Here is a 16,093-nt window from a genome sequence, read left to right as displayed (position 1 = left end):
ACTGAGTACCACCTGTGTCAACAAAGAAATGAGTAAGAGGTGAGATCAACATTTAAGCAGAACCAATAATGAGCTTAGCTTTTGCAACATGTATGAACTAATTATAAAGCATATATTAAGCTGTTAGCAATGATCAATAAACGAAGCTTGCTGATTCTCATATTGAGGGTCTCTTTCTTCCCTCCTCCGACAAATGGCGCTTGAACAGGGCTAAGTTAAATCTGTAAGCCCCAAGGGCTAAGTTGAATCTGCGGCCCAAGGGACTAAGTTGAATCTGCGGTCCCCGAAACCTGAACAGGGGCTAAGTTAAATCTGCAGCCCCAGGGGCTAAGTTTAATCTGTGGCCCAAGGGACTAAGTTGAATCTGCAGTCCCCGAAACCTGAACAGGGAGTAAGTTAAATCTGCACTCCCCGAAGCCACGGTCTGACGCAGTAGCCGGTCGGTCTTGCAGCAGCACAAGAGGCAAAAGAGCTGGACTCCGTGCCCCAGGCGACCTCACAGAAGGGTCCTGGCCGACAACACCGCCGATGTCTTGTAACAGGCTGCAAAGTGTGCTGAAGATTTATAGGTATGGAAAGACAAGCGGTGCTTTCATTACTCCAGTGCTTTTTAGAAAAGCGGGGACTTAAGGGTATAGCTTTGAAAAAAGAATTACCAAGATTGCTTACGACGGGGGTTGCTAAAAGTTGTTTTGTGGACCCTAATACAGTTTTTGATGAAAGAGAATGGAGACGTTATGAGGTTAAGTTGTGGGAGGTTGCCGCGGAGACGGAGCTCAGTGTAACATGACAGAAGTGGAGAAGCTGCCAGGCCAGCCAGACAAGACGCCTGGACAGGTGAGCCACCGAGAACAAAAGGGATCTAATGTTGCATCTATATGGAAGTCTATCCTGCTTAAAAAGGAAGAAAAATTAGACGAACTGGCTTTGCGGCAGATGCTGCTTTCATGTAAGGGCCAGGGATATGAAGCGAACACTGTAACTGCCTTTACTATCTCTACTTGGAAAGAACTTAGTGATAAGCTCTTTACTGCTGCCTCTAAGGGAGAAAAAGTTGCTGCTTCCCTCCTTACAACTTGGCGATTGTTATGTGGAACAGTAAAAGACATTAAAGCACAGTCTGAGGGCATTAGAATGCTACTAGATACCATCATAGGGAGAAATCGTGTAAAAAGGGAGTCGAGCGGAGTTGAAGGGAGCCGGAGTGGGACAGGAAATCACGGATCGGGGCCGGGGACAACCGAGCGGCCCCGCCAACATGAACGCGGTGCAACATCTCGGCAGTGCATATCCAGGACGATCGGAGACGACGGCTGCAGTGTGAAAGTACTGCTGATGGACCAGAGATGAACTTTACGAACACTATGACTGAGTTCCACCTGAAGACATTTCCAGCTTTTCATCTGAACTGCGCTGCGGGACTGCGCTGCGCGTTTGTGGCTGTGTTCACGGCGCTGGGTGCTTACACCGCCGTGCCGAGTGAACCCGTGCTGGCGCCGGGTCTGTCCGCCTGTGGCGGGTGCCTGCGGGGCGGCGCCGGGCAGCGGGGCAGTGGCGGTGGTCGCGGCTCCTGCGTGGCCCCGGCTCGGAGCGCTCCGGGATGCCGCAGAGCCGGGGCCGGTGATATCGCTCGGAGCGCTCCCGGATGCCGCAGAGCCGGGGCCGGTGATATCGCTCGGAGCGCTCCCGGATGCCGCAGAGCCGGGGCCGGTGATATCGCTCGGAGCGCTCCCGGATGCCGCAGAGCCGGGGCCGGTGATATCGCTCGGAGCGCTCCCGGATGCCGCAGAGCCGGGGCCGGTGATATCGCTCGGAGCGCTCCCGGATGCCGCAGAGCCGGGGCCGGTGATATCGCTCGGAGTGCTCCCGGATGCCGCAGAGCCGGGGCCGGTGATATCGCTCGGAGCGGTGCGCGGCCCCGGCTCGGAGCGGTGCGCCCGCGCGCGTGCACGCCGGCGGCCCCGGGCGCGGTGGGCGGCGGGGGGGGCTCTGTGTCCCCCGCACTGCTGACAGCCATGGTCCCGGGGGGTGTGCGTTCCCCTTCCCTTCTTTGCAGCGAGTGTTTTTCCCTGGTGCCGCTCCTCTTCCTAGAGCGGTGAGTTAATGACGGTAGCAAAAGCCTTGGGGGGTGCAGCTGGAGGAGGGGGAAAGCTGTTCCTCTTTTTCCCCCGTTACACCAATCTCTGAAGCGTGCCTGTTTGCAGCTGTTCTCTCCCTCTCCTATGTTTTTGTCTTTTCTTAAGCAGACTCTGTGATTAAGTTAAGTTCCTTCTACTGATCTCTCTGGGTGAGCCCAGCCCCTCCTTCCCCTCCTTCGTCCTTCGGCAATGAGGAGCATGGGGGGAGGCAAAGACGGTAAAACACGAAAAAAAGGGAAAAGAGAAAAAACAACTTAAAATTAACAATATCCCAACTTATAAATCAAATAAGATTGCATTGTTTTTACAGCAATAGGTGTCACGCATGCAGCGTGCTCATGGCATTCTCAAACGTTTTCTCCAAAACAGGGAGACTGACGAAAAATCCTTTGAAGCAAGATTAGAAATAACGGAACATCCGTGCTTAGCTTTTTGCATATTACAGAAGGTTATTAAGAATTTCCTATAGTTTGCTATTTTGCTTCTCTTACATGAAATTTGGCTGTTTCCCCCAGGGGCAGGGTGCAGGTAGAAGATTTGGAGACAGAACAATGACACAGAAGGGGATATAGTCTTGCCCCCTGCAAAAGTAGTTTTATTGCCTTTATGATAGAATATCATTGCTCTATGAGAAGAGTTGAAGATTTCCAAGATAATATTCTGTTCTTTCCTGCTGTATCTGTCTTTTACATACAGAGTTATGCAGGATTTGCAGATTGCTGATGGCAGCTATGCCATAAATTTCCTTTGTATTATGAAACTGATAAGAAGTGCACAACCAATGACTACTTGAAAATGTGTGTGAATGATGGATGTCTGAGGTGGCCACCTAAGAGTGTGTGAAAAAAGACTGTGTGAAAGAGAAAAGCAACATGAATGTGTGACTGTGTAAACTTAAAAATACCTTCTGCCGGTGTCAAGATTTTAGAGATGTGTAACATGATTCTGTTGAACCATAGTGAATCCTTATTCTGAATGGTAAATGAATTCTTCAAATTCCCACCATGAGTGACGAGGCTTTGGTTATTTCTGGACTAGCCCTGTCCGGCTAGCTGTTTGATCTGAACTGAGGTTGAATAAGGGGTTCTTGCGTAGGTTTGGTGTTCTATTTCTGCCTTGTTCCAGAAATTTGTGAAGGTTAAGTCTCAGGTGGAGTTTTTCCACTGCTGTTGTTCCTTAGCTGTGTAAGCTGCGCAGGAGATCACCAGTTTTAAAGCGAGTAGAAACCATAAGCCAGCAAACATTGGTGCAGACTGCAAGGTTGGCAGAGCCCGAAGCAAGGTACACCACTGTGCATCCAGGTGCCCGGGAACCATTCTTACAATTCGTGGAAAAGCTGCAAGGCACTGTAGAGAAACAAGTTTTGTGACAGATACAGAAGCTGCTAGTTACATAACTAGCTAGAGATAATGCAGGCTTGTGCCGGGGTGAGGTCCTTAGACCATCAAATAATTGCATTTGCATCTGCTATGGCAGTAGTGAGGGTCGTTTTGAGCTTTTCTGTGTTTCCCAGGATTTAAATCAGGAGTTGTCGATGTTGCTGCCTTGTTTGCTCAGCTCGTTGCAGGGGGGCCTTTAGGCTGTCAAGGCCATCCTGCGTGCCTTCTCAGAGACATCTGCAGTGTTGTGGATAGTGTGTCTTCAGGCCTCCTGGCTGGAGCCCAGAGCAGACCAGTTATGTTGATCAGTGTGACCAGAGCTGAAGTGTTGTTTTAAAGAGTCCTTATATATTGTCTTCAAAACCCCTCCCGTGCACCAGCTGGTAGCAATATTCATTGTAAAACGGCTAGTCTCTCCTCCTTAAAACATGCCCTACCCATTGCAGCTGTGTTCTCAGCAAAATAGCCTCACTAATTGGGATTACTCCTTGTTTCATACCAGACGTATTGCTTGCATAATTTGACTAGTGAATGTTTAGGGTTGTATGAAGGCAACCTGCACTCTTCATGATGCTCAAAGCTTGCTGTTAATTGTCCAAACAAACAAACGGACTTCTGTAGTCATTCCAAGAGTTAGGGTTGTGATACTAGGAGGTACTGCTTGGAGTTTTCTTTTAGAAGGTACAGATCCTGTGTGACTTAAAAAATGGCTCCTACCTACAGAACAGCTGTTGGCCCTGCAACAGCTTGTCAGAAGGCAGCTTGATGCTGATTACATTGAACCATCTCAGAATCCTTTAATTACCCCTGTGTTTGTGATAAAGAAAAAAAAAAATCTGTGAAATGAAAACCTTTGCATGATCTCAGACAGGTTGGTGCAGTCATGGTTAGTAAGCATTGGCTTACTGACCCCTTCTGTGCTTTCTGCTGAATAACCCATTGTTATTATTGATTTGACAGGTTATCTTCTCACAATCCAGTTAGATCCCAGTGATAGAGAAAAGATGTGCATTTTTAGTTCCATCTATTATTCGTGCAGAACCTTATGAGTGTTACCCATAGAAAACCCTCTCCCATGGAATGAAAGGCTTTTCTATAATTTGTCAGTGGTTTATGTTTCCAATGCAATTTTCTGACTGTCTTTGTTGTCATTATATAGATGATATTTCTGCTAGCTGTAGCCACTGAGGATCAGCTGGGTGTGTTGGACGCTGAAACCAGAAAGAGTCTACAATTCTTTGGCCTAGTAGTTGCTCCTGACACGGTGCAGTGAAAAGTACCCTGGAAATATTTAGGGTTCATGTACACAAAAAGCAGTCATTTCTCAACCAGTTATGCCAAGTCTTAATTTTCAAGCGTTGTTTGTACTCTAAAGAACTCCTTTGCAGAGGATTGTTCCAGCAAGTTTCCTATGCTTCGATCCAGTGCAGTTTCACAGTTTTTTACCTCTTTTACAGTTTTGGGAAAAACACGCTGTGCTTGGCCAAAAGCCTCCTTTAAGCTGATGGTCCTGTGGTCCCTGTGGGAGCTGGGGGTGGAGCGCAGCGTGCAGGTGTGGACCTTGTCCTTCTCACAGTAGCATTCCAGCAGTTTACTGTACTGGGGGATTTCCTCTCAGCCAAAACCTGGGCACCACAGAGCCCCACCAGGACGTAGTTTTTTCTGAGTGTTCTTTGTGCTGTGCTTACTCAGGTGGGCTTGGCACAGGGAGGCCTTGCAGGTCAGGCAAGTCTTCATGGCTGGACGGGGGCCTGTGGGGTAAAGGCAGAGTGGGCACTGGGAAGGGCCCTGCTGGCATATTTCTGTTCCTTCTGTATGCACTCCTTGCAGAAGCTGTGACTGCACCCCAGGGACATGGGGTTCCTGTAAATGTCCAGGCAGATGGGGCATGTCAGTTCATCCTCCAGCCTGGCCTCAGCACCCACCTTGGCCATGTTGCCTGAGCCTCGTGACGGGGCTGAGAGCAAGGAGGAGGGCACTGGTGAGAAACTGAGAGCACAGCATACAGAAGCCTTCAGATGTCGATTTAGCTTAATTCATTCTATTGCTCGCTCAGTTGTTGTCTCTTGTCCGGATTGTCACTGTGCTTGTACTGTCTATTTTAGTACTAACCCTCGAGGTCTTACTCTGGCAAAAGATCCCCAAGAGTTAGATTTAATGGGATCACTGTCTGTACAAAACACAAGTGGTAATGGGACTCAAACCTGTTTTATGTTGGGATTATTTCAATCTAGATTAAGTGTTTATCAAAGCCACGACTTGTCCAGCTGGCACAAACTGCCTAGCCTGTACACAAAAGAACTGTAGAGCCTGAGTGAAACAGTAGAACACACAAAGAAAGTAACAGTAACAACTAGTCCTATAGACTTGTAGCTTCAATCTATTTTTGGTTCTACGTCTGAATAAGTTTTAAGTTTTGTTAAAGAAAAGCCTACGATGGTTGTTGACAATTGTTGTAATTTTAGTAATAGTTCATATTGTTTTTTCTTGTATTGTTAAATGTGTAAGTGCTATAACAGAGAAAACATTATTGGCCCAGAATAAAAAAACGGGGGTATTTGTAGGGAATTGGCTATAGAACACGGCTTGCCTAGGCCATGGGAACATCTTAGATAGGAGGTTACAGTGCCCTTGTACCCTGTTAGCTGGCTGGTAAACAGGACATTGTGATTAGCAAAACAAAAAGCAACTGAGTACCACCTGTGTCAACAAAGAAATGAGTAAGAGGTGAGATCAACATTTAAGCAGAACCAATAATGAGCTTAGCTTTTGCAACATGTATGAACTAATTATAAAGCATATATTAAGCTGTTAGCAATGATCAATAAACGAAGCTTGCTGATTCTCATATTGAGTCTCTCATTCTTCCCTCGTCCGACAGGGTCCAACATCTCCTGCCTTGTCCTGGTCCCCTCTCAGCTCAGCACTGACCCCTTTGCAAATGGGGCATTGTCTTGGTGCCATTGCAGGGGGATGTCCTGCCCCAGTGTCCCAGTGTTCCTTTAATTCCCAGAGGCCCTGCAGTGTCCCAGTGGCCCCTTGATTCCATGACCTTCGGAAACACCTCAGGGTTCCTTTGGTTCCATGAGGCCCCCATGTCCCAAAGGCCCCTGGATTCCAGGAATTCCGCAGTGTCACAAGGTTCCTTTTTTTCCATAGGGCCCTGCAGTGTCCCAATTGTGCCTTGATTCCAGGAGTACCCAAATTCTCCCAGGGTTCCTTTGCTCTCAGGAGGTCCCGCAGTGTCCCAGCAGCCCCTTCATTCCAGGCAGGCCCAGGGAGACGAAGCCAAAGACGGAGCCCCGACCCCGTCAGCATCTTGGGGGGCGGGGGGGCAGGACCTGGGAAACGGCTGGGAAGGGACTGGGATGGACTGAGATGGACTGGGATGGACTGGGATGGACTGGGATGGACTGGGATGGATTGGACTGACTTTGATGGATTGGGAAGGACTGGGATGGACTGGGATGGATTGGGACTGACTGGGATGGACTGGGATGGACTGGGATGGACTGGGACAGACTGGGATGGACTGGGACACCAGGATACACCGGGACCAGGACTGGGACCCAGCAGGACCCCCCGGGAGCAGGATCTGAGCACACTGGGACCCTCCAGGACCAGAACTGGGGCAACAGGGATCATACTGGGAGCAACTGGGACCACACTGAGGGCTACTGGGAGCAACTGGAGGCCACATATGATATAGTGGGAGTGCCTTGGAGTCACTGGGATCATACTGGTGGAAACTGAAATGTTACTGGGGCAACTGGGAGTGACTGGGAAGGACTAGGAGCATGCTGAGGGCTCTCCTGGGATATCCTGGGAGTGTCTGCAACCATGGTGGGGGTGACTGGGACTGTACTGGGAGTGACTGGGACTACGTGAAGGGGAATTAGGACCAGGCTGGGGGCAACTGGAAGGAATTGTGAGTGATTGGATCTACAAGAGAAGCAACTGGGATTGACTGGGACTGTCAGGAGGGAGGACTGGGATCATACTTGGAGTGACTGGATCTGTGCTAGGGGCAACTGGGAGCAAGTGGGACCATAATGGGGACAACTGGGATCATCCTGGGATCACGGTGGGAGAAGCTTGGCCCACGCTGGGAGCAACTGAGACCACACTGAGGGTGACTGGGGTCATCCTGGGATCATACCAGGAGTGAGTGGGATCATGCAGGAGGTGATTGGGATCATACTGGGAGCAACTGGGAGTGCACTGGGGATGACTGGAAGTGGCTGTGAGCAACTGGGATCATGCTGGAAGCTTCTGGGGGCAACTGGGAATGAGTGGGACCACATGGGGGAAACTGGGAGCAACTGGGAGAGACCAGGAGTGACTGGGATCATCCTGGGACTGACTGGGCGCTGAATCCGAAAAATCGGTCCCAGAAACTGCTCAGAGACTTTTTTATCTTTAAGCAGCAAGGTATTTGTTTATTCAACGTTGGGAGCAAGCCAGCTGGCGCTGGACAAACTTGCTCGAAGGCTTCACACAAAATCAGCATTTTTATACAATCTTCAGCTGGGATTAAATGCATATTCAAGTGATTACAACATCTATCGATGCATATTAATAACAGGCGGAGTAGAGGTGGAGCTCAGGCGGGGCTTGGGGCGGTGTTTCTCTTGGCCCTCAGTCCTGAGGGTACTTCCACTCTTCCTCCATGGCTCTGGGGGCTTCAACTCATCTTCCTCAGCTTGACCTTCCTTCTCTTCCATTCTTCTTGACCCGCTCACTGAAGCTTGGAAAAAGCCCTGGCTCCCGGCCTATTCCTCCTATTCCAATGTCTCCCTGACCCTGTTGTCTCTCTAATTTATCCCCTCGAGGCCTAGGACATGTTCCTGTACTATTCTCTGAAGCTTTGCTCCAGTCAGTAGAACAGAATGAGCACAGATGGTCTTGGATGTTGGTAGCTTGTTAGCAGGCCCAAATTTCTTAGTTAACTCTTTTGGGCCTGGCCTCCTGTTTCCCCAGGGACACAGCCCGGGCCCGGCTGTTCCCATTCCCATTCCACGGGTTTGCATTCCTGTTCCAGGTGTTCCCATCCCGTTCTAGTTGTTCCCATCCCATTCCTATTGTCCCCATTCCCGGTGTCCCCATTCCCATTCCAGGAGTTCCCATTCCCATTCCATGTGTTCCAATTCCCTTTCCAGGTGTTCCATCCCATTCTAGGTGTCTCCATTCCCATTCCTATTGTCGCTCCTCCCATTCCTGGTGTTCCCATCCCACTTCTGTTTTCCCCATTCCCAGTTCTTGGGGTTCCCATTCATATTGCAGGTGTCTCCATTCCCATTCCTATTGTCCCCATTCCCATTCCAGGTGTTCCCATCCCACCTCTGTTTTCCCTATTCCCATTCCAGGTGTTCCCATTCTCATTCCAGGTGTCCCCATTCCAATTCCTGGTGTCCCCAGTCTGCTCCCAATGTTCCCATTCCCATTCCAGGTATTCCCATTCCAATCCCAGGTGATCTCATTCCCATTCCTGGTGTCCCCAACCTGCTCCCGATGTTCCCATTCCCATTCCCAATGTTCCCATTCCCATTCCAGGTGTCCCCATTCCCATTCCTGGTGTCCCCATTTCCATTCCTGTTGTCCCCATTCCCATTCCAGGTGTTCCCATTCTCATTCCAGGTGTCCCCATTCCAATTCCTGGTGTCCCCAGTCTGCTCCCAATGTTCCCATTCCCGTTCCAGGTATTCCCATTCCAATCCCAGGTGATCCCATTCCCATTCCTGGTGTCCCCAACCTGCTCCCGATGTTCCCATTCCCATTCCCAATGTTCCCATTCCCATTCCAGGTGTCCCCATTCCCATTCCTGGTGTCCCCATTTCCATTCCTGGTGTCCCCATTCCCGTTCCAGGTGTTTCCATTCCCATTCCAGGTGTTCCCATTCCCATTCCAGGTGTTTCCATTCCCATTCCTGGTGTCCCCATTCCCATTCCAGGTGTCCCCATTTCCATTCCAGGTGTTCCCATTCCCATTCCAGGTATTTCCATTCCCATTCCTGGTGTCCCCATTCCCATTCCAGGTGTTCCTATTCCCATTCCAGGTGTTCCCACTCCAGGTGTTTCCATTCCAGTTCGAGGTGTTCCCATTCCCATTCCTGGTGTCCCCATTCCCATTCCAGGTGTTCCTATTCCCATTCCAGGTGTTCCCACTCCAGGTGTTTCCATTCCAGTTCCAGGTGTCCCCATTCCCATTCCTGGTGTCCCCATTTCCATTCCAGGTGTTCCCATTCCCATTCCAGGTGTCTCCATTCCAATTCCTGGTGTTCCCATTCCCATTCCTCGTGTCCCCATTTCCATTCCAGGTGTTCCCATTCCCATTACTGGTGTTCCCATTCCAGGTGTCTCCATTCCAATTCCAGGTGTCCCCATTTCCATTCCAGGTGTTCCCATTCCCATTCCAGGTGTTCCCACTCCAGGTGTTTCCATTCCAGTTCCAGGTGTCCACATTTCCATTCCTGGTGTTCCCATTTCCATTCCAGGTGTTCCCATTCCCATTCCAGGTGTTCCCATTTCCATTCCAGGTGTTCCCATTCCAGGTGTCTCCATTCCAATTCCAGGTGTTCCCATTCCTGGTGTCCCCATTTCCATTCCAGGTGTTCCCATTCCCATTCCAGGTGTTCCTTCCCCATTCCACGTGTCCCCATTCCCATTCCTGCTGCCCCCATTCCCATTCCTAGTGTCCCCAGTTTGCTCCCCATGTCCCCATTCCCATTCCAGGTGTTCCCATTTCCATTCCTGGTGTTCCCATCCCATTGCTATTGTCCCTATCCCATTCCTGATGTCTCCATTCCCATTCCAGGCATTCTCATTCCCATTCCAGGTGTTCCATCCCATTCTAGGTGTCACCGTTGTCATTTCCCCTGCTGGTTTACCTTTAAACCAGCACACCAGGGCTGTGCCCAACGGGGGTCCCTGTGGATCATCCAACGCGGGTCCTCCCATGGCTGATGGAGTTGGAGCAGCGGCCGAAGCTCTTCCCGCAGTCGGGGCACTCGGGGCTTCTCTTACCGGTGGGTCCGTTGGTGGGAGGTCAAGGCAGAGCTGTCCCTGAAGCTCTTCCCACACTCCCCACACTTGTGAGGCCTCTCCCTGATGTGGATGCGAAGGTGGGTGTAGAGGGTGGAGCTGTCCCACATTCCCTACACGTGTAGGGCTGTTCCCCAGTGTGGATGTGCTGGTGGCTGAGCAGCTTGGTGCTTGTGCTGAAGCTCTTCCCACATTCCAAGCACTTGTAGGGCCATTCCCTGGTGTGGATGCAACGGTGTTTGCAAAGGCTGGAGCTGTCCCTGAAGCTCTTCCCACACTCCCCACACGTGTAGGGCCGTTCCCACTGTGAATCATCTGGTGTCGGAGCAGGTTGAAGCTCTGATTGAAGCTCTTCCCACATTCCTCACATGTGTAGGGCCTTTCCCCACTGTGGATCATCTGGTGTCGGAGCAAGTGGGAGATCTGATTGAAGCTCTTCCCACATTCCTCACATGTGTAGGGCCTTCCCCCACTGTGGATCATCTGGTGTCGGAGCAGGCTGGAGCTCCGTTTGAAGCTCTTCCCACACTCCCCACACGTGTAGGGCCTTCCCCCACTGTGGATGCGAGAGTGGTTGCGGAGGGTGGAGCTGTGCCTGAAGCTCTTCCCACACTCCCCACACGTGTAGGGCCGTTCCCCACTGTGGATCATCTGGTGGCTGAGAAGGTGGGAGCTCAGTTTGAAGCTCTTCCCACACTCCCCACACGTGTAGGGCTGTTCCCCACTGTGGATGCGACGGTGGTTGCGAAGGGTGGAGCGGTCATTGAAGCTCTTCCCGCATTCCCCACACGTGTAGGGCCGTTCCCCACTGTGGACGTGCTGGTGCCTCAGGAGGTTGGATCTCTTCCTGAAGCTCTTCCCACATTCCAAGCACCTGAAGGGCTTTTCCCTGCTGGGAGGCTGCTCAGGGACCACCAGCTCGCAGCTCCGCCTCAAGCTCCGGCCGCCTTCCCGGCACACGCTGGCTCTTTCCTCCTCACAGCCCCCTGGGCTGGCTTTGCAGCCCCTCCTGCGGGGGCATCTCCGGCCCTTTTCCTCCCCGCTGCCTTCCTGCGCCGGGGAGCCCTTCAAAATGGCCTCTCCCACCAGGCTCTGCCGGGGGGATTTGTCCTCCGCGCTCTCCGGCCTCACCTCGGGGCCTGGGGCAGGAACCAACACGGACACGCAGGGGATTTGCCTCCGGCCCACAGGGAAGCCCAAGGACATCCCCCCAACTCTGGCCCCGGCAGGACGGCCACAAAAGACAGAAGACCCACCCAAAGGGACACTGACTTCCTCCTCACCTGCCAGGGGGGCCCAAGGCATCTTCCTCTTCCTCGCAGCCTCCTTCTCCATCCGCCCAAGCTTTGGGAAGCAGAAATCCTGATGGGGGTAAAAACAAGGGGTGAATGCGTTGCCTTGGGGGTTCCTCCTGCCCAAGTCTAGTTCTAGGACTCACCAGGCATCTTGTGTCCATAAAAACCCCCAAAACACCAACATTCAGCCCAAAAACCCCTCCCAGGAGTTCCCCCTCTCTGCTCTCTGGGGTTAGGGGGGTCCCCCCTGTCTGGCCTGATGGCACTTCTGCCTGCATTGGGGGTCCCCCTTCTCCGGGCTGCCGGGGGTCCCGCGGCTCCGGGGGGTTCCCACTCTCCGGGGTCCCCTTGAGTGTTGCCAGGGGGGTCCCAGGGCTCACTTCTCCCCACTCTGCCTCCCGAGACCGGTCGGCCCTCCTCTCTCGGCTCCCACCCTCGCAAACCTCTTGGCGCTCTCGGCTCCCACCCCGCCTCAAGGCCCCCCCTCCTCTCCACACTCCAAGGCCTTCCCCCTCTCCGGGACCCCCGCTTAAGGGGCCCGGCGCTCCCTCTCTGCTCCCCCCCTCCAGCATTCCGGGGGTCCCCCAGCTCCGGGATCGCCCCTCTCCGCTCTCCCCACTCCGCGGCTACCGGGGTTCCCCCCCGGCTCTCACGGGGGCCCCCAAACCGCTCTCGCCCCCCCCGCCATTGCCCAGCCACCGCCAGGACCTTTTGGCTGCTCTTCTTTGTGCTCCCGCTCGGCTCCTCCCTCGGCTGGGCCGCCGCTTTTGGCGGGTTTCCTCCTCCGGGATCCGCCCCCTGCAGCCCTTCCCCCCCTGGACCAGCCCCCTTGGGCCCCCCTTGGGCCCCCCTTGGGCCCCCCTTGCCCAATAAGTCTGGTTATACAGACAAACCATTTGGTTTTCACCCACAAAACCCAAATGTATAACCCAGCACCCTGGAGCATGAACAAAGTGGTTTTCCTTGGGCCCCTCCCCGAGTCCAAAGTAAAGGGAGAGGGGAAAAAAACCTGCTGGTGGGAGAGCTGTTGCAGTCTGGTCAAAAGTGGTGATTGCAGTCCAGTTGAGGGTGGTGGTCTCAGTCTGGTTGAGAGTGGTGAGCTGTAGCCTTCCTCCCGATCCCACGAGTGGTGGAAAGGTTCCGAAAGTCCAGGTTTATATATTCTCCAGTTCAGGCAGGAATGCCCAGTCCTCCCCTCAGAGCGGGGAATTCCATAAAAGGATGCTCAGTTCGTTCCCTCAGAGCGGGGAATTCCATAAAAGGGTATGAGGATTCTCAGAACGGGGAATTCCATAAAAGGGTATGAGGACAGGGACACCCCCCCCACCTCTAAACCCCCCCACCCGCCCCCCCCCCACCAACAGTTCCTGGGAAAATGGCATGGAAGGCCATAGAATACACACTTTTGGGCTACACCCATCCAGTGAGGAATCGGTCCCAGCTGTTCTAACTAGGACACTGTGTCCGTCATCGCTGCCATCATCATCATCATCGGCCTCGTGGCAGTCGGTGTCTGGAAGCTCCGATCCGGTAACTCCCAGGATGGGGGTCGGGAAGGGGCACGGATCCGCCCGGCAGCATTCCGGGGATCCTGTGCCACGGGTGCTGATCCCACTTTCTTGCCATAGGGAAGAGGGAGGGGAATGGATACGACCCCGCGCCCACCAGTGAGTCCCAGCAGCGTGTGTGGATCCAGATCCTCTGTGCAGGGATCCCAGGATGGATGCCGGGATTCCAGAGGGGAATGGGGGCCTAATGGCTGGAGCGGGATTGGAAGGGGATTGCAGCTCAGGGCAGGATTCCAGAGTGGGATCAGGTGGAATTGTGGACTGGGATCAGGGCTGGATTCTGGACTGGGATTGGGGTGGGATGGACGGAGTGGGATTGGGATAGGTTGGACAGAGCAGGATCAGGTGGGATTCCAGAGCAGTTCCTACTCTCCCTGGGCTCCACAGCCGGCTCCATCCCCTGGGATGGGAACAGGGACATGGTGACTCCTTTCCCCGCTCTCATCCCAGCAGGAATCACAACCTGAGCGATCCCGGAGCTGGATCCGCCCCTTCCCTCTCCCTGTGGAAAGGCAGGAGCTGCTGGCAGAGCTCATCCCGCTGCTCCCACCCACCCCGACCCCCCTGCGGCTCTTCCCGATGGATGAACTTCCTGCTTTTTCCCGTGTGAAACCCAGGACCACAATTATTCCTGAGACTTTAATTTGGGTGTGAAAATCTCCTGCTTTGGGCAAGAAATCCTGGCTCCTCCTCCGGCATCCGGCAGTTCCTCTGTGGGAACCAGGAATGGGAATGGGGACAGGGGGGCTGGGATGGGGACATTGGGGACAGGGATGGGGACACTGGGAGTAGGTTGCAGACATCAGGAATTGAAATGGGAACACCAGGAGACAATGGGGAAAGGGATGGGGACACCAGGAGCAGGATGGGATGACCAGGAGAAGGTTGGGGACCCTGGAGCAGGCTGGGGTCATCAGGAATGGGGTGGAGATTGCAGGAATAGCAATGGAGACATTGGGAGCAGGTTGGGGACAGCAGGAACTGGGAATGGGGACACCAGGAATGGGGACCTGCAGAAATGGGAATGGGGAAAACAGAGCTGGGATGGGAACATCAGGAATGGGAATGGGGAAACCAGGAATGGGAATGGGGAAAACAGAACTGGGGTGGGAACCCCGGGAATAGGTACAGGGACACTGGGAATGGGAATGGAGACACCAGGAATGGGAATGGGGACCTGGAGGACCATGCTGGGGACACTGGGAGCAGCCTGGGGAGAGCAGGAACAGGGATGGGAACACCAGGAAAGGGAACGGGGACATCGGCAGGAGGTTGGAGACACCAGGGACTGGGAATGGGGACATCAGGAATGGGATGGGAACAATGGGAATGGGAACACCAGGAATGGAATGGGAACATGAGGGACCAGGATGGGGACACTGGGAACTGATGAAGAGGAGCAGAGACCCCAGACTCACCTAAACCCCTCCCAGAACTGAGGGCCAAGAGAAGTCCTGCCCAAACTCTGCCTGACCTCCACCCATTATTAATATGCATAGATAGATGTTGTGATCAGATGAATATGATTTATCATATTTAATCATATATGAAAATTGTATACAACCCCGATATTGTGTGAAACTCTCGAGCAAGTTCTCTGTGGTGCGAACCACGCTCGCTGCCGAAGTCGGCAATAAATCCCTTTGCTGCTCAAAGATCCAAAGTCTCTGAGCAGTTCCTCAGACTGGGTTTTTTGTCATCACAAAGGCACAAACTGATGGATGCCCTCAGAGTGCAACATTCCCTCCAAAGAGAAGAGGGAAATGCTTCATTGCTGAGCCCTGCAATCCCCTGCCCTTGCCCACCAGGCCAGCACAAGAGCACCTGACCTTGTCGCTCGGCTCCTGGGCCTGTGGCTCTGCTCCCCTGGCAACAGGCACGGCCACTGCAAAGAAATCACATTCTTTGAAGAATGGAGGGGGGTGACTTTTTTATTCTTGACCTTTCCAATTCTCCATTTGGGGGCAGGATGTCCTCTGGGCCAATGTTTTGTTCCCTTTGCAGTGAGTGCAGCCTCAGAGGGCTGAGCCCTCTCTGGCTGGGCTTGGCCTCTCCTGCAGAGACTCAGGCCTGGCTGGGCTGCCCCAGGCAGACGCTGCAGGAAGAAGAGCTCAGGCCGCCTGGCTCTGGTGTCCCTGGGGCTCAGCCTGTGCCCCATTGCTGGGCAGGGGCTGAGCCCCACCTCTGCCTGGGGGCCTTGGCCAAAGGGCTGGCAAGGAAGAGGCCCAGGAGCCTTGGGGCCTGCCCAGCTTTCCTCCTCCCTGGGGGCTCTCAGTCCTCCCCTGACACCGTGTGGGCCCAAGGCCTTGCTGGCTTCGGGCTCACGGCCCGCCGGCACCATCCCAGCGGCCTGACCCCCCTCCTTCCCCTCTCTCCAGCCTCTCCTGCCTTTTCTGGCAAGGGGCCATCCAAGGCAAACCCCGGTTCTCAGCAATGGCACCTGTGGCACGGCTGCAAGGCTCCAGTGGGCCAGGCAAGAGCAGGAGCACCGAGAGCCTGAGGAGCCAGGAGATGCCCTGGCTGGGCATGGTGCTGCTGCGGGACGAGCTGACACCTCTGCACAGTCTCTGCCCGTCCCTGCCAGCCGACTTCTGCCCAGGCTCTGGGCACGGGGACGCAGCACTGACACTTTTCAGCCCCCGCGCTGTTCCACAGAGGCTGTGATGTCACAAG

At 53.5% G+C, this 16,093-nt stretch overlaps 1 protein-coding gene across 1 annotated transcript in view; it reads right to left on the bottom strand.

Moving 5' to 3' along the window:
• Positions 1 to 10,899: 10,899 nt before the first annotated feature.
• Positions 10,900 to 16,093, bottom strand: part of LOC127462951 (gastrula zinc finger protein XlCGF49.1-like) — a gene marked incomplete at its 3' end in the record, with an annotated part of 44,352 nt that continues 39,158 nt past the window's right edge. Inside the window, exon 2 of the mRNA XM_051771896.1 lies at positions 10,900 to 11,696. Coding sequence (XP_051627856.1) covers positions 10,900 to 11,696 — 797 coding nt within the window. The remainder of the gene's footprint in view (positions 11,697 to 16,093) is intronic.

This window comes from Manacus candei, unplaced genomic scaffold, assembly GCF_025592945.1.
Source record: "Manacus candei isolate 608988 ecotype Guabito, Panama unplaced genomic scaffold, ASM2559294v1 h1tg000147l, whole genome shotgun sequence".
In the NCBI taxonomy this organism is placed as follows: domain Eukaryota; kingdom Metazoa; phylum Chordata; class Aves; order Passeriformes; family Pipridae; genus Manacus; species Manacus candei.
This window is presented reverse-complemented; position numbering and strand designations above follow the sequence as displayed.